At 42.1% G+C, this 22,812-nt stretch overlaps 3 protein-coding genes across 4 annotated transcripts; 2 read left to right on the top strand and 1 right to left on the bottom strand.

Annotated features, from left to right (window-relative positions):
- The first annotated feature begins 54 nt into the window (after window positions 1-54).
- LOC6554152 (ATP-binding cassette sub-family G member 5) lies at window positions 55-2,943 on the top strand. Its single transcript, XM_001981873.3, has 12 exons — window positions 55-119; window positions 356-513; window positions 587-695; window positions 755-945; window positions 1,007-1,151; window positions 1,205-1,670; window positions 1,729-1,846; window positions 1,900-1,993; window positions 2,053-2,191; window positions 2,247-2,438; window positions 2,497-2,683; window positions 2,740-2,943. The coding sequence occupies exons 2-12, from the start codon at window positions 454-456 to the stop codon at window positions 2,851-2,853; spliced, it is 1,815 nt and encodes a 604-aa protein (XP_001981909.2). The 5' UTR covers window positions 55-119; window positions 356-453; the 3' UTR covers window positions 2,854-2,943.
- Window positions 2,944-7,255: 4,312 nt separating this feature from the next.
- Window positions 7,256-15,703, bottom strand: LOC6554150 (flocculation protein FLO11). Of its 2 annotated transcripts, none has more exons than XM_026983962.1 (6): window positions 15,608-15,703; window positions 15,050-15,187; window positions 12,859-13,073; window positions 9,896-10,136; window positions 9,451-9,747; window positions 7,256-9,389 (listed from the first exon to the last, which is right to left on the bottom strand). In XM_026983962.1, exons 2-6 carry the CDS (start codon window positions 15,087-15,089, stop codon window positions 7,723-7,725), a joined length of 2,460 nt encoding a protein of 819 aa, XP_026839763.1. In that variant the 5' UTR covers window positions 15,090-15,187; window positions 15,608-15,703; the 3' UTR covers window positions 7,256-7,722. The 2 variants fall into 2 exon arrangements, with proteins under 2 accessions (XP_026839763.1, XP_026839764.1); XM_026983963.1 differs by having other exon boundaries at window positions 9,896-10,100.
- LOC6554151 (kinesin heavy chain) lies at window positions 10,407-12,689 on the top strand. Its single transcript, XM_001981872.3, has one exon. The coding sequence runs from the start codon at window positions 10,839-10,841 to the stop codon at window positions 12,225-12,227; it is 1,389 nt and encodes a 462-aa protein (XP_001981908.3). The 5' UTR covers window positions 10,407-10,838; the 3' UTR covers window positions 12,228-12,689.
- Window positions 15,704-22,812: the final 7,109 nt, after the last annotated feature.

The following is a 22,812-nucleotide window of genomic DNA, read 5'->3' as shown; positions in this document are numbered from 1 at the left end:
CCAGCCGGAGCGGAGCGGCTTGGAGCGAGCCATGCCAATTGGAATGGCCTATGTGGGCAAGCAACAGTTTCAGTTCAGTTGGAACAGCGCGCTCAGTTGGTGAGGACGTGTTCGCGGAGGTAAGTATCTACAGAAGAATATTTTTTTAGTTAGGTAGCCAAAATATCTATAATGTATTAAAGTTCTTTTAGAGCGTATCAAATTATATATACTATTTATAGGATTTTTTTAACATTTACGGGCGCACAATTTTTGTTTTCAGTTTTTACCAAATATCAATGTACAACCAAGCCTCTATATATCTCTATCTCTCTTATCCCCTCTTTATATTCTCTCTTCCCTCCCTGGAAAACAGCTCCTAACTAAACCACTCTTCAGTGACGAACAGAGTGTTTTTGGGCCGAAGAGCACGAGAAGTATAAACAAACAAAAGCAGCTCTCCCAGTGCTGGCTATGAAAATGATCGGCAGCGACTACGTACTGGAAGCCCACAACATTTTCCACACCACCGAGGTACGTTCTCTTCAGACTCGTGGAAAACCCTTCTATTAAACCTTCTTTGTTTTCTTTTTGGCTCAAACAACAGGTGGATGGTGGTGGCTGTTTCAATGGAGCCGGCAATTCGGCCCTGGTGCTCAAAGGTGTCAATCTGACCGTGCACAGTGGCGAGGTTATGGCCATTCTGGGCTCGAAGGGTATTTTTACTGATTTATATGTCTTTAAAACGATGTAATAATAATATTACCAATTTTAGGTAGTGGCAAGAGGGCTCTTTTGGATGTTATTTCTAGACGTGCCGATGGAGCCACTCGTGGTCAGGTGCTACTCAATGGATCGCCGCTATCCAAAGCATTGTTTCAACAGAGATGTGGCTATGTCACCCAGTCCTGCACCTTTGTTCCTGGTCTCACGGTGGCCCAAACACTGCACTATACCCCCACCATAGTGAGTAATATCTACATACACGTATATATAAGATTAGAAAGAATGCCCAATCCCTTTTTAGTTGAGTGGCTATCTGAAGAGTTCCAAAGTGCGCCAAGTGCTGGCTGACTTGGCTCTTTCCCAAGTGGCTCACAAGAGAGTGGAGTACCTTAACATCAGTGAGGCGCGTCGCCTGGCCATTGGAATACAGTTGGTCAGAGATCCTGGTAAGATCATGCACGCAACACAAGGTTTTTTTTATAACTAAAATTTTTTTTAGTTATGTTATTGCTGGATGAGCCAACCCATGGCCTGGATCCTTTGAGTGCCTATCTGCTGATATCGATTTTGTCCAACACGGCCAAGAAGACCGGTTGCGGAATTCTTCTGTCGCTGGAGAAACCTCGCTCCGATGTGTTCCCATTCCTGGATAGGGCACTGTTCCTCTGCCTGGGCGGAGTGGTTTACTCAGGAGGCACTCGAGCCATGCTGGAGTACTTCCATGGCATTGGATTCCCTTGTCCCCAACTGGAGAATCCCCTGATGTACTATCTCTGCCTGTCCACTGTGGATCGTCGCAGTCGCGATCGTTTCCTGGAGTCGAGCCAGCAGATCGAGGCACTGGTGGAACGATTCTCCAGGGAAACTCCCATTTCGGATGCTCCTCTGAACAACATGGGATCTGGCAAAGTGCCCCTAGCCTATGGCAAGCCTGGGGAGCTCAAAGTTTGGGTTATGTTGTATCTGTAAGTATAGCTTATTATTTATTTCCGGATATGATAACATATTTGATTTCCTTTCTAGAAAACTACTGGCATCGACCTTCTCATGTGGACTCGTTGGTATGAAGACACTATTTCTACGCCTGTTGCTACTTCCTGTGGCCTTAAGCACCCTATGGGCGTTTTACACAGCTGTCGGGGTAAGACAAGCCATTATTATGCATTTCACGCATTAATAAACGTCATTTCTTAGGACGATTCCCATGGATTCTTTACCAAAAACGGCATGATCCTTAATATTTTGGGGCTGTCGTACGGCTGTGGAGTTTTGACTACCATATCTCTATGTAAGTTACAATTTACCATGCAAGTTTTTGGTGTCTCAGCATCTACAACCATTTCGTAGTTCCCATTTGGCGCAAGAAGTTTTCGCAGGATACTCCAGAGGGTCTCTATTCGGGCACCACTCTACTGATTGCCTACAACTCCGTGTCCATACCGTTCTCCGCCGTATCTGCCGTAATAGCCAGTTGTGTTGTGTATCCGTAAGTTCCATGACTATGGGTGTGGGATTCCAAACTATATGACTATTTCTTTCAGTCTTCTGTTGGATGTAAAGTACAACAATGGTACTGTCTTTGCCTACTTGCTGGTTGCCCTTTGGTCCAGTTTTGTGCTGGCTGAACAGCTCACGATCGCGTTTCTTTTGGTGGTCAAGGTTCCTTTCAACGCAGCCATTGCGGTGACCTACGTGCTTGTCATAAGTATTGCTCTGGCCAGTGGAACTGTGCGGTGAGTGAGGAGGTGCTTATACTATAGTTTGAGTTACTCAAGGGGTATTTTCCATTAGCTCCTTCAAGGGACTTCAACCTTGGCTGCAGGACAACACAAAGGGCACCCACACGAGATACGCATCCTCTTTGCTGCACAGCATCGCCTTCCAGTCGAGAAAACTCAACTGCACTCCCACCGCCTCCGTGATCTGTCCCAAGCCAGCGGATTTCATGCACGAACGACTGGGATTGCCGGATCCCGATGTAAGTGGGATGGTAATATGGTATCTTATTGAATGATTATATCACTTATTGCACAGGAAACCATCGATGTGGCTGCCTCCTGCGCTTTTGCTGTGGGCTTGGCCGCATTTAACATGCTGGTTTACCTATTTCCCATGCCGCGATGTGTTCGCCAGAAGTTCAAGGACTAAGGATCTTTGATTTTGCAGATTCCGAGTTTTCACTAGATTTAACTATAATTTAATAAAATAAAACCTTCTCAATGTATCTATATAAAAGTATAAAAACAGGATACAATTCTATCAGATACCCGTTACTTAGCTAGTGGAAGTGCAAACGATAAGTTTCACCATTTTCTGGAATATCGGTAGAAATTGGGAAAAAAATTATAAAATGAAAAAAACCTAAAAATGTTTTAAAAGTGTGGGCGTGGCACAAGTATGGCCGGAAACGCTTCCTTCGGCCTGTTACATACTTTTCAACGAATCTAGTATACCCTTTTACGTTACGAGTAACGGGTATAATTACAACAAAATTTAAATGAACAAATTTTCTAAATTTTAATGGAAATTTTTTGAAAGTATTACTCCAGAAACACTTAGAGATATACCACTTCAAAATCCAATTAAGATAAGTTGAGTTATGAAGTATAAAACTTCAGCCTTAGGACGTTTTTAATTTTTTTTTAATTTATACAACAAGAAAAATACAAATAAATTAAAAAATAATTGAATTTCTAAATTTGAATGCAGATTTTTAGAGAATTGCGCCAGAAACATTTAGAGGTATGCCACTTCAAAATCCGATTAAGATAAGTTGAGTTATGGAGCTTAGAACTTCAGATTTGGGTCATTTTTTAATTTTATTGAATTTGTAAAACATCATATCAAAAAAATTACAAAAAAAATCAAAAAAAAATAAATTTTTGAATTTAAATGCAGTTTTTTAGAGAATTGCGCCAGAAACATTTAGAGGTATGCCACTTCAAAATCCGATTAAGATAAGTTGAGTTATGGAGTATAGAACTTCAACCTTATGACATTTCTTAGGTTTTTTGAATTTCTACAACAAGAAAAATACAAAAAAATCAAAAAAAAAATAAATTTTTAAATTTAAATGCAGTTTTTTAGAGAATTGCGCCAGAAACATTTAGAGGTATGCCACTTCAAAATCCGATTAAGATACGTTGAGTTATGGAGCTTAGAACTTCAGTCTTAGGACATTTCTTAGGTTTTTTGAATTTCTACAAGAAAAATACAAAAAAATCAAAAAAAAAATAAATTTTTAATTTTAAATGCAGTTTTTTAGAGAATTGCGCCAGAAAAATTTAGAGGTATGCCACTTCAAAATTCGATTAAGATAAGTTGAGTTATGGAGTATAGAAATTCAACCTTATGACATTTCTTAGGTTTTTTGAATTTCTACAACAAGAAAAATACAAAAAAATCAAAAAAAAATAAATTTTTTAATTTAAATGCAGTTTTTTAGAGAATTGCACCAGAAACATTTAGAGGTATGCCACTTCAAAATCCGATTAAGATAAGTTGAGTTATGGAGCTTAGAACTTCAGATTTGGGTCATTTTTTAATTTTATTGAATTTGTAAAACATCATATCAAAAAAATTACAAAAAAAATCAAAAAAAAATACATTTTTAAATTTAAATGCAGTTTTTTAGAGAATTGCGCCAGAAACATTTAGAGGTATGCCACTTCAAAATCCGATTAAGATAAGTTGAGTTATGGAGTAAAGAAATTCAACCTTATGACATTTCTTAGGTTTTTTGAATTTCTACAACAAGAAAAATACAAAAAAATCAAAAAAAAATAAATTTTTTAATTTAAATGCAGTTTTTTAGAGAATTGCACCAGAAACATTTAGAGGTATGCCACTTCAAAATCCGATTAAGATAAGTTGAGTTATGGAGCTTAGAACTTCAGATTTGGGTCATTTTTTAATTTTATTGAATTTGTAAAACATCATATCAAAAAAATTACAAAAAAAATCAAAAAAAAATACATTTTTAAATTTAAATGCAGTTTTTTAGAGAATTGCGCCAGAAACATTTAGAGGTATGCCACTTCAAAATCCGATTAAGATAAGTTGAGTTATGGAGTATAGAACTTCAGCCTTTGGACATTTCTTAGGTTTTTTGAATTTCTACAAGAAAAATACAAAAAAATCAAAAAAAAAATAAATTTTTAAATTTAAATGCAGTTTTTTAGAGAATTGCGCCAGAAACATTTAGAGGTATGCCACTTCAAAATCCGATTAAGATACGTTGAGTTATGGAGCTTAGAACTTCAGCTTTGAGTCATTTTTTAATTTTATTGAATTTGTAAAACATCATATCAAAAAAATTACAAAAAAAAATAAAAAAAAAATAAATTTTTAAATTTAAATGCAGTTTTTTAGAGAATTGCGCCAGAAACATTTAGAGGTATGCCACTTCAAAATCCGATTAAGATAAGTTGAGTTATGGAGCTTAGAACTTCAGATTTGGGTCATTTTTTAATTTTATTGAATTTGTAAAACATCATATCAAAAAAATTACAAAAAAAATCAAAAAAAAATACATTTTTAAATTTAAATGCAGTTTTTTAGAGAATTGCGCCAGAAATATTTAGAGGTATGCCACTTCAAAATCCGATTAAGATAAGTTGAGTTATGGAGTATAGAAATTCAACCTTATGACATTTCTTAGGTTTTTTGAATTTCTACAACAAGAAAAATACAAAAAAATCAAAAAAAAATAAATTTTTTAATTTAAATGCAGTTTTTTAGAGAATTGCACCAGAAACATTTAGAGGTATGCCACTTCAAAATCCGATTAAGATAAGTTGAGTTATGGAGTATAGAAATTCAACCTTATGACATTTCTTAGGTTTTTTGAATTTCTACAACAAGAAAAATACAAAAAAATCAAAAAAAAAATAAATTTTTAAATTTAAATGCAGTTTTTTAGAGAATTGCGCCAGAAACATTTAGAGGTATGCCACTTCAAAATCCGATTAAGATACGTTGAGTTATGGAGCTTAGAACTTCAGTCTTAGGACATTTCTTAGGTTTTTTGAATTTCTACAACAAGAAAAATACAAAAAAATCAAAAAAAAATAAATTTTTTAATTTAAATGCAGTTTTTTAGAGAATTGCACCAGAAACATTTAGAGGTATGCCACTTCAAAATCCGATTAAGATAAGTTGAGTTATGGAGCTTAGAACTTCAGATTTGGGTCATTTTTTAATTTTATTGAATTTGTAAAACATCATATCAAAAAAATTACAAAAAAAATCAAAAAAAAATACATTTTTAAATTTAAATGCAGTTTTTTAGAGAATTGCGCCAGAAACATTTAGAGGTATGCCACTTCAAAATCCGATTAAGATAAGTTGAGTTATGGAGTATAGAACTTCAACCTTATGACATTTCTTAGGTTTTTTGAACTTCTACAACAAGAAAAATACAAAAAAATCAAAAAAAAAAATAAATTTTTAAATTTAAATGCAGTTTTTTAGAGAATTGCGCCAGAAACATTTAGAGGTATGCCACTTCAAAATCCGATTAAGATAAGTTGAGTTATGGAGTATAGAACTTCAACCTTATGACATTTCTTAGGTTTTTTGAACTTCTACAACAAGAAAAATACAAAAAAATCAAAAAAAAATATATTTTTAAATTTAAATGCAGTTTTTTAGAGAATTGCGCCAGAAACATTTAGAGGTATGCCACTTCAAAATCCGATTAAGATACGTTGAGTTATGGAGCTTAGAACTTCAGTCTTAGGACATTTCTTAGGTTTTTTGAATTTGTAAAACATCATATCAAAAAAATTACAAAAAAAATTTAAAAAAATACATTTTCAAATTTAAATGCAGTTTTTTTAGAGAATTGCGCCAGAAACATTTAGAGGTATGCCACTTCAAAATCCGATTAAGATAAGTTGAGTTATGGAGTATAGAACTTCAACCTTATGACATTTCTTAGGTTTTTTGAATTTCTACAACAAGAAAAAAACAAAAAAATAAAAAAAAAATAAATTTTTAAATTTAAATGCAGTTTTGTACAGAATTGCACCAGAAACATTTAGAGGTATGCCACTTCAAAATCCGATTAAGATAAGTTGAGTTATGGAGCTTAGAACTTCAGATTTGGGTCATTTTTTAATTTTATTGAATTTGTAAAACATCATAACATCAAAAAAATTTAAAAAAAAAAATCAAAAAAAAATCAATTTTTAAATTTAAATGCAGTTTTTTAGAGAATTGCGCCAGAAACATTTAGAGGTATGCCACTTCAAAATCCGATTAAAATAAGTTGAGTTATGGAGCTTAGAACTTCAGCTTTGGGTCATTTTTTAATTTTATTGAATTTGTAATTTTTTTAATTTAAATGCAGGACATGGCCAGTTGGACTAGGCTATTGATCCTGATCAAGAATATATGCCTGTTACATACATTTCAACGAATCTACTATATTATAGCCTTTTACTCTACGAGTAACGAGTATAATTAGTTTTTGCTTTGAATTATACATTGCTCATTTGATCAGTGAAACATCAGAGTACCAAAAAATATCAAACAATATTTTTACGAATTACATATCATTTTATTTACAAGAAAACTTAAGGCTAATACAATTTCGTAGTGAATTCATTGAATATTGGACAACAAGTACAAAATAGTTCAATGGAATTTATGAAAACATTCCCCAGCCGGTCCTCATTACGGTTTTCGCTGCCAATTAGCTTCAATTTAACAATTGTCTAACGACTAACAATATTCGTTTTATTTAAATAACTAGATACACGCATGGAAATTCATTAGAACGCATCTGAAACGGATTGAATGAATGTACGCGAGTGTTAAAGGGTGTCAAGCGGTTCGTAAGTAAGATATGTATGCAAATGGGGTTTGGAATTACGATGAGCATGCTATTCATGGGAGGATTTCTCTTTAAATTACTGTGGCACCTATGTATGTAGGGGGTATGTGTGGTACGGGAAAGGGCTATTGGGTGTGATTATGCAAGTAGTTAGTGCGAGTCCTGGGCAGGATTTCCGCTCAGTCCGTGTCGTAGTAGGCGTAATCGTAGCTGGTGTCCTCGTCTGCATGTGGAGGCCTCTTGCCGGCTGGTCGGTCCTTCTTCTCCAGCTGCTGCTGCTCCTTTTTGCTCTTAGCCGACTTCTTGGACTCCACGGGTGGTGCACTTGAAGTAAAGGCGGTAGTGGTTGCTCTGGCGGTGGTTGGAGGTCGTCGAGTGGTAGTGGTGGTGGTGCTAGTTGTGGTACTGGTGGTGCTAGTGGTGCTGCTACTGCTGGCCTGCGGACTAGATGCCAGCTGCGGACTGTACTGCGAGTTGTACTGCTGCGAGGTCTTCTCCGCCTTGTAGATATCCGCCCTCAGTTTGTTAATGCTGGCCGCTCCAAAATTCAGTGACTGGGCGGTCTTGAAGAGCTCATCCTCGTCGCTGAGGTCCGATTCCCGCTCACGCTCCCGTTCCCGCTCCCGTTCGCGCTCCTTTTGGTAGAAGGATTGCTGTTGGCTCTTCAGATGATGATGTGACTGCTGGAAGCCATGTGGCTGCCTGCTGGAAACCACAGGAGCACTTGTGGTCGAGGTAGTCGAGCTGGTGGATCTATTGCGCAGGAATCGGATGCGATTGCGTGGGAAGTCGTTCTCGTAGAGCTCCGGATGGTACTGTCCATCGTCCTCATCCACATTGGCATGTGGATTGGCGGTAGTGGGTGGAGCTGTGGTCACCGAACTGGCTGCCTTCTTGGTGGCCGCCTGGATGGGTCGATGGGTTAGCTGCGTCTGGTAGCTCTGCTCGTACGGTTTCTTATAGGTGGTGGGTCGGAAGGTCGTGGGTGTGTAGGCTTCCTTGGCCCTGGTTGTGGAACTGGTCGTGGGATAGTACAGCTCTTGGTCAGCATAACGTTCGGTGGTGGCCTTGTAGGTGATGCTTCCCCGGCTGGTGAAAGAGCGCGGCTTGGAACTGGGTGCGGAAAAGGGAGCTGGCTCCTGGCCACCCACACGGGTCACCTGTGGCTTGTGTCGCTGGTAATGTGGTTCCAATTGGTTCGGCTTATTCTGAGCAACCTGGAAGGGTTGGGGCTGCTGCAGCTTGGTGCTCTTCGATAGATCCACGAACTCGTTTTGGTTGATGAAGTTGGACTCCTGGGGACCCAGTTTCTGTTTCCGCACAGCCGCCGTCGTGGGTTTGCTGCGCTTCTCAAAGTCCTGGACTCCCTTGCCCGTCACCTTGGTGGAGCTGGCCGGTGGCGAGGTGGTCTTGAAGCGGTAGGCACCGTTGTTGGGATTATATGTGGTTGGCTGAATCCTTTCCTGTGTGGAAAAGTCATTGGAGCCGAAGCTGAAGCGACTGGTGATGCTGCTGCTAGGTCGCGGAGTGGTAACCGCGTTGTAAGATGGACTCTTGGTGTGCGGAGAGCTGTCCAGAAAGTCCGTGTTGAAGGTGGCATGCAAGGTGATCTTCTTCAGGGACTTGGTAGTGCTGGGAACAGTGGTGCTGGATGGGATCGCACTACTCGAACCGGCAGCGGGTCGTGCACCACCTCGCGTGGGTGTGACCCGGGTCGTCTTGCGCTGGTTATCCGTAAAGTCATTGGGCTTGGGACGGCTGGGCTCCTCGTCGTATTCCCGACCCCCGTGGCGGTTGGAGAAGAAGTGTGAGCTGTGGGAACCCTTGAAGATGTCGTCCAAGTCTTCTGTGGATGGGATCGTGATTAAATTTTGGGCACTGCATCCCAAGACCCTATTGTTTCTTACGCTTGGAGTCGTCATTGTTGCTGTAATTGTTGCTGTAATTGTTGTTGTAATAGCTGCGCTCCGTCGTGGTTGTGGTCGAAGTGGTGGATGTGGTGGTGCTGCCCGAAGTGGTCGGCGTGTAATAGGTGGAAATGGGTCGCTTGGTGGGTTGCGTGATCTCCAATTTTGGACTGGAGCTGGAACTGGAACTGCCACCTGTCTGGGCATAATTGTGGCGATGGCGTGGTTTTTGCTCCGCTCCACGATTGTTATTGATATTGTTATTGTTGTGGTTCTCCTTAGAGCGACGTACATCGCCTGCAAATAAAGACAACTCTGTTTAAAATAACCTCAAGTCACGGCTGCCACTTCCGTTCAAGTAACTAAATAAAATACCATTTGCTGCCATATTCCGATGAATTACTAAGTAACTTACATTTTTGTTTGGAGTATATCTAGCACTTACCAGTTTCGGCGCGTTGAAGGTGGAAGGTTGCCTCCTCTTCGTTGGCGGATTTACTCTCGTCTCCGCCGCTATAGAGATCGTTGAGGTGGCCATTGTCGTAGAAGGAGGTTGCCTTGTCGCAGTCCACATCCAACCAATTGGCGCAGATCTGTAGCTCCTGGTCGAAGGCCGTTGTGTTGGGACAGAGGAATCGGTAGTCCTGCACCTGTTGGACAAACGGATTAGCTCTTCGATGAAGGAGCTGCGCAATACAGCGAAAGCATCAAAAGCACCAAAAACAGCACCATTAGATTGGCAGAGCAACATGCAAAATTCAATGTTAAATATGAACTCGATTAAGCCAAAAAATAAAGCATTAAGGCCAAGAACTAGGCAGCAGCTGCAGCTTGTTAACTTTAAACTGAATCAGTCACAACTGGGCCAACATTCGCCAACATTGCAATTGAAAAAATAAATGAATCATTGATATAAAAATAATAAATATTTCAACAACACTAAAGATACCGATAAATCATAAAGAACTTTACGTTTTCCAAATTTAGAGACGTTGACTTACGATGCCCCGATTAAATAGTTACAAATTAATTTAGAAGTTTCTTTTATTGATCGGCAGTGTAGATGCATATATCCAATCAGTGGCTTCCTTGTGTGGCGACTTGAATGCCACAGTAACCAGAAGCGATCGGTGGCCTGTCGCAAACTTTGGCATTTCCACTTGGCACTTGGCATTTGGCTTGGCCCGCAGGGAAGCGTTGCAGGCCGCGAGAAGTGAACGTTCTCGATCTAGTTCTCGATGGAGCTGTGGTGACACTACTGTGAACAGTAGGCTAATTGACAGGCTGGCATCTATTCTATCTTGAAAAAACATTCGTATAAACTCACACGTCACAGCCGCTTAGAAAACTCGTTTTTCTTATTCCGTTTGATTGTTCCTTTTCCTTTTATGTTATGCAGCCCGAAGATAAAGTGGCCTCATCCCGGCGAGATGAGGGTCTACTTGTTTCGCAAACTCTTGACATCTCCCACTGATTTGCAACTGGAAGTGAGCGCGGAGGCAATCAGCGAGGTGCTTGATCAGGTCCTCAGTGGACGCACCAGCACAGTCTTCAGCTGTGGCGGGAAACCAACTAACCATGGTGGCGATCCGTCGGATGTGGTCAGCCGCACCTTGGACGAGCTCTTCACCCGTATTTACGAGTTGGAGACGGACATGGAAGTGCACGTTTCGGTGTGTTACGTCCAACTGAACGGGGAGTCGAACGACCTGGTGGTGAACCTCAGGGGATGCAATCGCCGAGCAACCCGAGATCACTTTGTGGCCACGTCCCGCGGGGTACACACATATATCGCGAGGGTCATGGACAAGGTGGCTGAGGGCGGCGATTACCCGCACCTGATCTTCACCGTGCATGTGAAGCAGACGAATGGCGATCAGTTGCGGAAATGTTGCGGCAGACTGCAGCTGGTTCACCTGCAGCAACTGACGGAGGATTCGCCACCACTCGAATCCAACACGCCCCTGGACACGCTTATCAATTTGCTCCAGGCACTGGCCAACAACCCGAAGACGCACATTCGGTACTACAACATTCGACTGGCAAGGCTACTCAATCAACTAATGGGCAACGGGAGCAGAACGGTGATAATCAACTACACGGATCCGCCGGAAAGCAGAGACCATCTAGAGGCACCGGCCCCCACTCCCTCGCCCAACTCCAATGTTAGCTCGCCCGCCGAAGTGTGGAGAAGTATGTTAAGGCATGAGCGGGCTAAATATCGCTGCCTGAGGGATAAGGCTTTAGGAATAGTGGTGGACAAGGAAGAGCTACTGCGATTTCTGGAGAGCCTTGAAGCAGGCGATAGTTCGAAGGAGGACTTTATGACCTTTGAGGGTGAGCAATTAGAGCAGAAAATGCTGGAAATTCGCTCAGAGGCAGAAATGTCCATTGAAAAGCTGAAGGACCTTCAGATGGACATAGATTATTTGACGGAGAGGAACTGCCACTTGGAGCAGCAAATTGACCAAAAGAACTGTCAACTGATTAGGCAGAGCAATCTCTTGCTATCCATTCATATGGAGCTGAGAGATCAAACGCGAAAGTTCCAGGACAAGATAGCCGGCTACACGGACATATTCCAGGGAATGTGGCAACGGCAAAGCTTGGATATCCAGTACCATGAGCAAAGGCAGCTTCGCCAGCTGTCCGAATTATTTGATTCCATATGCCAGTCAATGCAGCGTTGGTGGCACAAGAAAGCATTGCCACTACCGCGGCAGGATGCAGATGTGCTCTATTCGCGATTCGGGGAGGAGCCCGCTGGAAGACCCTAGTCTATAGTACTTTTCACTCGGCTCCCAGCGAAGCCCCCGCTTAAAGGTCAGCCAGTCAACCGTCTTCTTCTTCTGGTTTTGCCAGCAAAGCCATCCGGCTATCCGGACAAGTCACGAACCATTTGGAGCCATCTCACACATTCCCCAGTTCAGCGCATCTGACTGTGCCACTTTGCCATTTAGCTGGCGCGACGGAACCGAGCCAATGGCTGTCGGCAAGTTCGTTGCCTAAGTCTTTCGTTTTGCCCGCCAGTTTTACGCTGTGAAAAATTATCTTTATTGAACACTATCAAGATTGCCTTCAACAGCATAAATTCTATATTCTGTAACGTTTGTCCCTTGCCTGCTGTATATATGATTTTTGTGCTGGCTATCTCTTTATGAAAACTTAAAATTGTAGATTAATGTAAGGTAGTCAATAGGGTGATAATTTTTGGCCAATAAAAAATATATTGAAAATTGTAAAGTACTTTCATTTTGATTCTGTCAAAACAAGAAAATATATCCATATAATCACCTATTTATGATTTATTTCGGTTTACGATTTCTTCGCCAATGTCATTCGCTACATGACCCACTGCTGCCTTGATCTCAACCAGAAGCCCTTGCACCTGGGCACAACAACACTTACCCCCACTCCGGGCAGCTTGACGCAGACGTGGAACATCTGGCACTGGGTCTCCGGATCGGCATAGTAGCCGCCCAGGATCTTGTCGTGGCAGGTGAACTGCGTCTTGGGCATGTTCTGTAGGCTGTAGGTGGGCCATGGTCTTCCGAAGGCCAGGTCGTCGTCCTCGTCGAGCAACTGGGCCTGCGCGAATCCGTATCCACTACAAAGTGTCGTTGCTGCAAGAGTGGAAACAATAAAAACAAGTCAGAAATCGTGATCTGGTTAGGTCTGGTCTTCGAATGGCACCTCAAGTGGTGCCAGAATCGAGTCGCATGGGTATTTGGTGGCAACTGATGCTGGTGCTGATCGAGACGATGCTGCTGTTGATGGTGACCTGGTGGTCAAGTGACCTTCGGGCCGCTTCACTTTCGCTTACAACTGCGAGACGAGCTCGTGATTTATGTGTGCTGGAGCACTTGCTGCGGTCCAAGGCTGTGAAGCCACTAACTCGGTTCTGTGAGTGCTTGAGACCGCTTTTTATTTACTTTTTCGGAGCATCGATTGGTATTTGCGATGTCGAGCGACATCATTAGCATTTTGGACAGACAAACGATATACGATCGCTGTGGTAAGAAACGGATTCACCGGATCTACTGGGCACATAGGGGTCGCTCAATTAAAATGCCAAGTCAATCAAATTCATGGATTACGCTTGTCGTACATGTGTACATTGGGCATTAAAAGCAAAACTGACCCAGGGGTCTGCCTAATTACCCTGAGATTGAACAATGTATCATTGTTGTCTTTGGCTTTTTATATACATTTAGATATATCTTATGTTTGCATATATCTTTTTTATGCTGTGAGGCTTCTGTTCTGCAGACAGCGGAAGATGGTTTCGCTGCAATTAAGGCAAGTGTAATTGCAATGGCAAGCTGCAGAACAAAGCTCCTCTTCTACGACTGCAAATTGCAGTCGCAGGTTGAATTATGCAACCCAGTGCGCCCCCATTTATCATGCCAAAAAAAAAAATTGTTAAAGGAAACCCCAAATGCAAAACAAAGAGAAAACAAGCCATCCAGCACAGTTCGAAGAAAGAAAGACGCTGTGGCCGAAACTCGACTTTGATTCGCATTTAATTCAAGTGAATTTCAAACCCAACTTTCCACCCAGCAGAGTAGCCTATTGTTTGGCAGTGAACTATGACTGGGCAGATGGCAGATGGCATGGGGCACAGGCAAAAGCAAAGGCATCCGTGGCAGCTCTTTTGTTGCCCCCATCAACTGCAGATTGTTCGATTCCGATTTCAATTGCTTGGTTGCTGAGCTGAACCTACAAATTGGTCAAAACTTTGGACCGACTGAGGCTCTCACGCAGCTCAAATCCCCTCAAGCCACTGTATTGGGCGTTGTCCCACTCCAACTCTCACTGGAAATATAATTTACAGTATGGTAATTATGTTTACTGATGACCCACTCTTAGCCGTAATTGCCATTTCTCAGCCTTGTCTTCATTTCGGCCTGCTGCGGGGGACTGCCAAGCAAATTACGCTTGATTTCAAATGTGATCGATATGAAAGCCATTGAATCCCATTAATTTCTTTCGCGATAGACCTTGAAGCACCGCGCTTTTTCTGTATTTCATATGTTAAAAAACCAACCCTAATGAGCATGCGATTTTTTTTTTACCGATATGCTATCATTTATGTTTAGACACATTGTGTGTTTATATAGAGAAGGTTGATCGGCACAAAAAGCATAACTTAGTTTTTAGTTGGAAAATCGTATGGAAAGCTTGTACTTAATCGAATATCGACTTTAATCTGAAAGTTTAAAGTTTACACTTTTTTCTAAAGTTAAAAGTAGGTTACTTTTAAAAACGTTCATCTGATCAAAAAAGTTGCATCAGTAAATGGGAAAATATCACAAGGAAAAAATTTACGCTGTTATAATGTAATTAATGTAATTCTTGCCTTTCTTTAAATCTATACTTTATGAAAGTACATGTTTTTGAATATACAAAATTAATTTTCTGGTTGCTAGGAAGATATTTTTTAAAGCTTAAAAGATTACAAGCAATTGATGCATAGTAATTCTATATATTGATATAATTAAATAAATTTTCATTTAAGTTGAAATCAATTTATAAATTACTTGTAAACTCCCAACCTTTTAAATGAATATCCTTTTTGAGATTTAAATGTTTTACTCACCCAAAAGGAAGGCAATCATTGCATTTCTAATGCTCAGCATGTTGTATTAGTTTTTATAATCCAAAATCAGGATGATATCCAATAAGTAATCCAGAGCAATTAAGCTGATAGTAAATGTCGATTTTCACATGGATCGCACTGCAAAACAAGAGGGCACAACACCAGAAATCTTATGAGTATTGGAAGGGATTTGGTTGCAAAACCCCCACTGCACAATTTTGTTGCTTCTTTGTTACTTTGGTTTTTTGTATTTTTTGTTTTTTCTTTTTCACTAACTCAACGCGAAAATCATCGCCATAAAAAGTTGTCCGTCATGTAGGAAATGAGCAGACAGCAGGGCAAAATTCTTCAAACTTCGATCTTGTATGTAAATGCGTACGAAATGTGTTTCGCAAGGTGCGAAAACTACGGAAAGCCCATTAGAAGGTGCAGCGAGACGTTGAAGACGTCTGCCTCCGCCGCACTTGGCTGGGCAAACAGCGGAAAGCACAGAGTCACAGCAGAACCACCAGACGCCAACCACCAACCACATCCACTGAGGAGCAACCACCAACCGACCGGAGGAAACAGGCGAACCAGGCGAGTTCAGCGGGCAGAGCGGGCTCGCGATGCGCGATCTGTGACTTTATCGTCCACGTTGTCGAAGCGAAATGATTTCTGAAAGCGAAAGGAAAACCACTTGGAGCCCATCGCGGCGCTGCTTCCAAGGCGGCAGCCGCAGTGGTGCACAGTGGGGCAAGAATGTGAGAATATACACTTAGTTCCTTTTTTCATACTTGTACTATTTGAAAATAGAGTGTCTCATTCCGATGATCTGATCCGAACTTGAATACATCCATTTAAACATAGTTATAAAATACAAACCAAGTTTTAAGTATTTAAGTATTTGCAGGAAATCTTTAGGAGTAGCATAACTTGAACTCCGATTTTTCAAAATGTAATTGTCAAAATGCATTACAACTAAATTTTTGTTTCTTATTAGGTATATTTCTGTATCCTCTTAAATATACTTATTTTTATGCCCATGCCCACTGTGCGACGTCAACGTGGGCAGCGCAGCGGCGTTCCAGCTTCGTCTCGCATCTTCGTGGTCGTCTGCTGTTCGTTACAGTGCTTGTTTTTCCACCGCTTCTTGGTTCTGTTGCTTCTTTGGTTGCGGCTCGCTGTCGTATGCTTAACGCAAATTACGCATACGCAGCGTGTGACCATACGACACTTTGTTGCATTGTACGCGATACACCGCCTGCCAGGAGTCGCTGGCGCTCATCACTTACGTCAGCTGGCCGCAGGGCCCGCTCATGATTATGGGCAAGCACTCCCCCGCCCGACCAACGACCCCACATCAATTACACCCGCTGTACACTGAGAAATAAAACGTAAACAGAGAGAGCTTTACATTTCACACGTAAATTTGATGACATTTTTAATCAAATTTTGGCACAGAAAACTTGTTTAGTAGGCCACATACCCCTTTCTTAAATTTTTAATTTTTACGTATCATAGAAAATATAGGACATTCTTATAATCCAGTACAAGAAATCCCACTTCGCATTTTATTCCTTCTCGAAGTATTTGAAGTTCTTCATGCTTGCAGTGCACCTGGTGCACCAAGCTCGTTGGTTGCATCTTCCGCTGGGTATTATGTCATAGCCGTGGCGGGGCTTTGTCATTTGCTGCCCCATCTGCCGTTGCTGCCGCGGCTGCCATGTCGGGGCAAAAGTCGCGGTGCCACCGCCAATCCGGTTATGTGTATATGGGTGAGTGTGGCATGGAGCTCCATGGATGGGGGATTCGGGTGACGGTTAGCTTGACGGCATTTGCTGCAGTGTGGGAATTTACACGCCTGCTACTTTTGGCCAGATCTTTGGCGGATCTTGGGCGTTGCTGCTTAGATTTTCTATATTTGCTGCCCAGGAAAGATGGCTGGCAAACAACCTCAAGCTGTCATGTCACCTGGAACTGAACTGAAGTAAACCGAACTGCACTGAACTGGCAGCTTGGCATTTCAAAGTTGAGGTTGCCTGCCGGAAAAAGGCCAGGCAGCCAAAGTCATGCAGATCAGCAGCTGGCGAAAAAATGTCAACTAGAGGATGACTTTCAACCCGGTGTGGTATGGAGTGGAGCGGATCGGAGCCATCTGCCAAAAAGAGCTGTGGGAAGTGGCCGCCATCTTTCTAATTTGCTGCCGATTGCGATTGTGCAAGAGCCGTAATGCTGTTTGTAATAAATGTTTGTTCGCCTTGCGATCCAACTCCTGTGTGTGCCAATGACTCACGCGATCCCTCTGCGTGGGAAAGGCCAGCAATAAGGAAGTGCCAGATGCCCAAGTCCCAATTGTTATTGGAAGATGAGGTCCGACACGATCCATCGCTGGGCATTACACAGCATCTAAGCGCATTGGATTCTAATTAGCGGGCGCTTTCAATTAAATACCAATCTATTCGAAGCTTGAACGGCCTCGGACTCAACGCCTGACATTGATGAATGTGCTCGCCGACAAAGACACGAATTCGGTGTTTCACCTGGCAGCGACAAGCTACAGTACACGCCAGAATCCATTGGCGGGGTAAATTATTTAATTTTTACTCATTATGTAAGCCCGATGTGCAGTAAAAGTGCCGAAAGCATTTGCACAACGTGTGGGAGCCTGTGGAAAATGCATTCACCACCAGCAGCAGAAGCAGCAGCAACAGCAGCAGCTAAAATTCAATTAAGCTGAAGATGCGCCTGAACAGACTCTCGACTCTCGATCCCATCCCATCCATCCCACCAGCAACGCGCCAAAAAATGCCAAAAAACGTGGCAGAAGCTGGTGCACTCAAAGAGCCAACCACACCGAAAGAAAAAGCTTTACTATTTAGAAAAAATCGTATAATATTAATCATGGGATTATGAAAACAACAAACGGAGTTCCTAGTTCTAAAAAACCCTACAAATCATTTTTAACTTGATACACTTACGTTCACCTTTATTTACTTTTACATCGATATAATTTTTTCCTGCGTGCACTAACGAGTGTCGAGGATTGCGATTGGGACTCGAGCGGGAATTGGAAACCCAGGTCGTTGAGTAATTGTGCAGCAATGAGCATGGGCTGCCAGCAGATTTTCCCGTTGATAAAGTGCAGCTCTCGGAAAACCTTTGGCAGCGTACCGCTCATAATAAGGAATTGCATAGGTACATATAAATGTATTTACACACATATAATTTCGCATTGGCTGGCTGAGATTGGGATGAGGATTTCGACTCATATTCGGATTCGGGGATTGCACGTGGCAGCGACAGCCGCAAATGGAGACGGAGACGCAGCTGTGCAATTTACAGTTTTATGGATGCGACGGCGCTTGCGAAACCAAAGCTCAGCGGCTCGCTGGGATTGGATTGGAATGGGTCCGTCAGGCAGTCGGATAGTGGTCAGTGGTCAGTGAGCGGACTGCGTGGCTAATTTGACGCGTAGCCGTGATGCGGCACATTTGAAAATCTGCAAAAGATACGCAAAAAATCTTCTTGAAAACGAACGACTTAGGCAACGAACTTTTTTTCGATCTTTTGTAAGAGATCTTTTCTTACTAGAACTATTGTTAATAGGCCTAGCAATATAATGAGTGTTATATATATGTTGGGATGTACAGATATCTGACGAGTCATATAATTTAATGATTTTTTCCGGTTAAAATGTATGAATTGTAGCATAAGTCCGGTTTCATTTTAATTTGTACTCATTGGTTGACCATTATGCCTTTAATTTCCATTGCCTTTAAAGCATCTTTAGAGCATCTACTGAGGAAGATAAACCTAGTAGGTGTACCTATGCCCTACCCAATTAATATAAACAGATTTAATTGCTGCAAGGTACAGCAAAATGCCTTAAAGAAAAGAATGGCTCTATATTATTTAAATGCTATATATTTACAAGCTTTATTTGATGAGGTGTTGAATACTTAAATAAAACTAAGAATATAGTTTGCAATCTGCAGATGTAAAGCATATGTGCAAACAGGTTTAATTCCTGCGCCTATTGACAGTCAATAGATTCAAGCATTCTAAATTGCATTTACTGCCACTCGTAAACCGACTTAAGCTGCCATAAGCAAACCCAAAACACGGGGATCGCGCATTCAAAATTTGCATAAAATGTGCATTAGTCGCCCGCCTCCGCCGATCCAGCGACCTCGCCACCATCATCATTATCACCATGGTGCCATAGTACCATGGAAGCATGGAACTGTGGAGCCACCACACTGCAACTGCCAACCGAGATCTCATACCATCCCAGGCACCGGATCGGCCACACCAAGGCGCAACTTGTGCCGAAATCTGCACGACGAAACGTGAGAAAATGTTATAGTCAATGCAGTTGCTATGCCGTCTACATAGAGGCAAAATAGGAAAATAAATAATAAAAAAATAAAAAAATATTTGCTAAATTATGGGAATGAATGGGACGAATGGTGGCGGCGGGCGGTAAAGAATTCGGATCTCCAACTTGCAGATGCTGCGGTCTCTGTGACTAATTGCATGCCCATACAAATGCACTTTTCGTAATGCCGGAATATGTGTGAATTATTATGCAGTCGAATCTTCATTGTAATCATGTTAATGAGCTTTCCGCCGTTCAGTCTTCATTGTTCGTGATTATTCTGGCCAGAGATTCTGAGCCAAATGCCAAATGGCCAATGCTATGGCTAGCACACTGACCAGGATGTTGCGCTTTGGCTTTGCCAAGACAACTTTTATTTAATGTTTATTCAATTAGACGGCGGCTATTGTCACCCAGCAGCCGCAACAATATTGCCTTTTTCCCGAAACTCTGCCCATCGATGGGTCTTCTTCGTTTTGCCAGCAAACATTTTTGCACAAAAACGATTTTGAGGAGCGCCACTTGCTGATCGTTTGTTTGCCAAAAACACGACTACAACGCCAGGCACAACAGCAACATCAGCCCGCAACAGCAGCAACTGCCAGCGTCACAACAGCAAGTACACTCGGGAAAAACTCAGAGCTCATGCTCTTCTCATGGAAGCAACAACTTAAAATCTTAAAAGCGCTGCCCTTCAAGACAAGTTCATTCTTTCTGTGTACAAAAGAGCTAGACGCTCGTTGCTGATTTATGCGTTTTGCAGCATTTAAATTGGCATTTATGTCAAACTGCGGTAAGGGTAAGTAATATTTTGTATAATACATTTCGCTTTATTTGTTTTATAAGCCAGCGTCCTTGGGGTTTGTCGGCATCGACACTTTTCCAGCTTGGAGACTCTTTCCCATGGCTGCAACTCGCATCAGTTTGCGATGATGATGATGATGATGATAGTTTTGATGCTGTAGCCGGGTATTACTTTTTATATATTAGCTTAACGTTCGCTTCGACTTCATTGAGCCGAAACAAATTGGTTAATTGTTCCACAATCACTTGCATGTTTGGCAATGCCTGGCCTGCTGTAAATTATTCACTATTCCTCTCTAGCTGAGTATTGAACTTTGATCGTATAGCATTTCTGGTCAGAATCAGATGCAACCATAACTTGCCACTCACAAAGCGCCGCAGATCCTCCATACCAGATCTTGAGTCAGCGTATGCAGACAGAATGCCAGTGGCCTTGTGGCAAGCTGAGAATGTTGCTGATGCAGCCGCAGCAGCAGCAGCAGCAACATCTGAGCAGCATCCACTTCCACTTTGACGATGGCTGAATCTTTCGAAAGCTGCCCAATCCGTTCGGCTTTCAATGGCTGTTATAGTTTCAGTGCGGGTCTCCATTTTTTATTTGCCGTTTTATGTGAAAAATCACATCGCCGCTCGTCAGCCAAACGAAAATTGCCCAATAGGCAGCAATGAAAATGTGTTGGCGTAATTAATTAAACAAATTATGTGCATTGCGCAGACGCATTGACGTTTTTGGTGCAAGCGATTTTTATTAATTTCACTTAGCGGTGGGAATGCACCAGAGCTATAAAAAGTGCATCAGCGACAACGAGCAGTGCACTTTTGGTCAAACAGTGATTACAATTGCGGCCGTAAGCGTTTGGCAATGTGGCTTTTACGTTCGCCAGCCATATAGGCAACTTATGGGCACACAGGCACACCTGGCTCTAAGTCTCGGCAGCAGTGCTCCTCCAAACCCAGTACTTTGTGCCATTTTTGGGCCAAGAAATTCTTCAACAGCAACTGCAACTGCAGCTGCCTGCCTTGTCATTCATTGTTTGTGGAAAATGCGGCTCAATCAATTATTAATTATACGCCTTGTTGTACTCGAGTGCCAGAGTGCCGGAGTCCATCCATTGTATGCAACATCTTTATATCGGACACATCTCCTCTGCCCATTTTCCACTTTAAGCTGCCTAGGTGTTTGGCAACACTTAACAACCGCATCAAAATTAGTTTCGTTATTGTGTTAGCCTTCGGCTGGCCAACTCCAAAGCTCCAAATCTTCAACTCAACTCGAAAATCGACTCCGCTTCAATTGATTTCTTACGTGCGTGCGGTTTGCCGTGACTAAGTGCGTGTGGGAAAAGACGAGCCACGATCCATGGAATGATTCGGTGGCCCGGAAATGCAGATGGCCCTTGCGGCCAGCAATTACGGCTGCAAATAGGCGTCATCCCGACTATCTGAAGACTCCGATTTGGGTAGATCCACCATATGCCGCCGACGCCATGGCACAAAAACCATGACACAAAGCCACTTGGCGGGCTGGCGGCATTTGGCGATCGCTAAAAGTCACATTGTTGACCTTTTTGCGGTCTTGGGGCCGCGTGGAGAAAAGGTTTCTGTCTCTTCTGAAGTCCCTGTCGCTCTGCGCGGCTCATTAAAATAATATTTAACCTTTGGGAAGACAAATACTTGTCGAATATGTTGGTATGCCGAGAGATCTCTTTTGTCGAGAGCCAACGAGCCGTGAGCAATTAAAAATTAACTGTTTACTTTTAATGCGCAAAGTTTGACGCCGACCCCGGCCCCGCCCCCTTTTTTAGGGTCTTCCGCCCTCAGCCCCTCCATCAGCTTTTTTAGGGGCCCATTACCAATTGAATTCCATGTTTAACGAGTTTTGACAGCCGCATTTCTGAGGCTTTTTCGTTTGCCTTCATCTGCGCATTTGCAATGGCATGCAATTGCGATGGCTTTGTCTGAAAGAGGTCTACCTCAACTTCAAGAAGACCCATAAATATAAAATTTTTTTGAGAAACTTTGCTTACAAAATTCCCACAGTACACTTCTGAATTAATAGCAAATTGAGGAAGGTAATATTTGTGCATAAGAGAAAACATAAAATTCAACATATTGATCACTACTTAATGAAATTGATGAGCTAAGATATTCTAGAAAAATGGAATTACCCACCAACTGCGTGTCTGGCCTCCTGCCACGGCTGACATTCATCCGGCAGCGATCTCGCCGCTGAACCTGACCTATACGCGCCGTTCACACGCTGAGCGGACTGTGCTGGTCCCCCAGCAGCCATGGCATCAACTTGCAGCACTCCCAACGCAGAAAACTTTGGGAAAGATTAGTGGCACGTGTACTTGTTTTCAAATCATTCAACTCTCTATGACAGATCAAAATTTTGCAGTTTCAAATCCATTTCCACCAGGTTTCAGGTTTCTGTAGGATCCAAAGACCAAAATGTTGGCACGAATAATTTCTACCTATTTGTTATGCGCAGCAGTGTACAGTTTGAATATGTTGGACTACTACACAGCTGGCAAATTTAATCGGACGCAAGGCACTGGCGATGAGATGTTCCACGTAAAACCAAAGTGAACCAATA

This window comes from Drosophila erecta, unplaced genomic scaffold (assembly GCF_003286155.1).
Source record: "Drosophila erecta strain 14021-0224.00,06,07 unplaced genomic scaffold, DereRS2 tig00000000-arrow-pilon, whole genome shotgun sequence".
NCBI lineage: Eukaryota > Metazoa > Arthropoda > Insecta > Diptera > Drosophilidae > Drosophila > Drosophila erecta.
The sequence above is the reverse complement of the archived record's forward strand: the minus strand, read 5'-3'. Positions and strand labels throughout refer to the sequence as shown.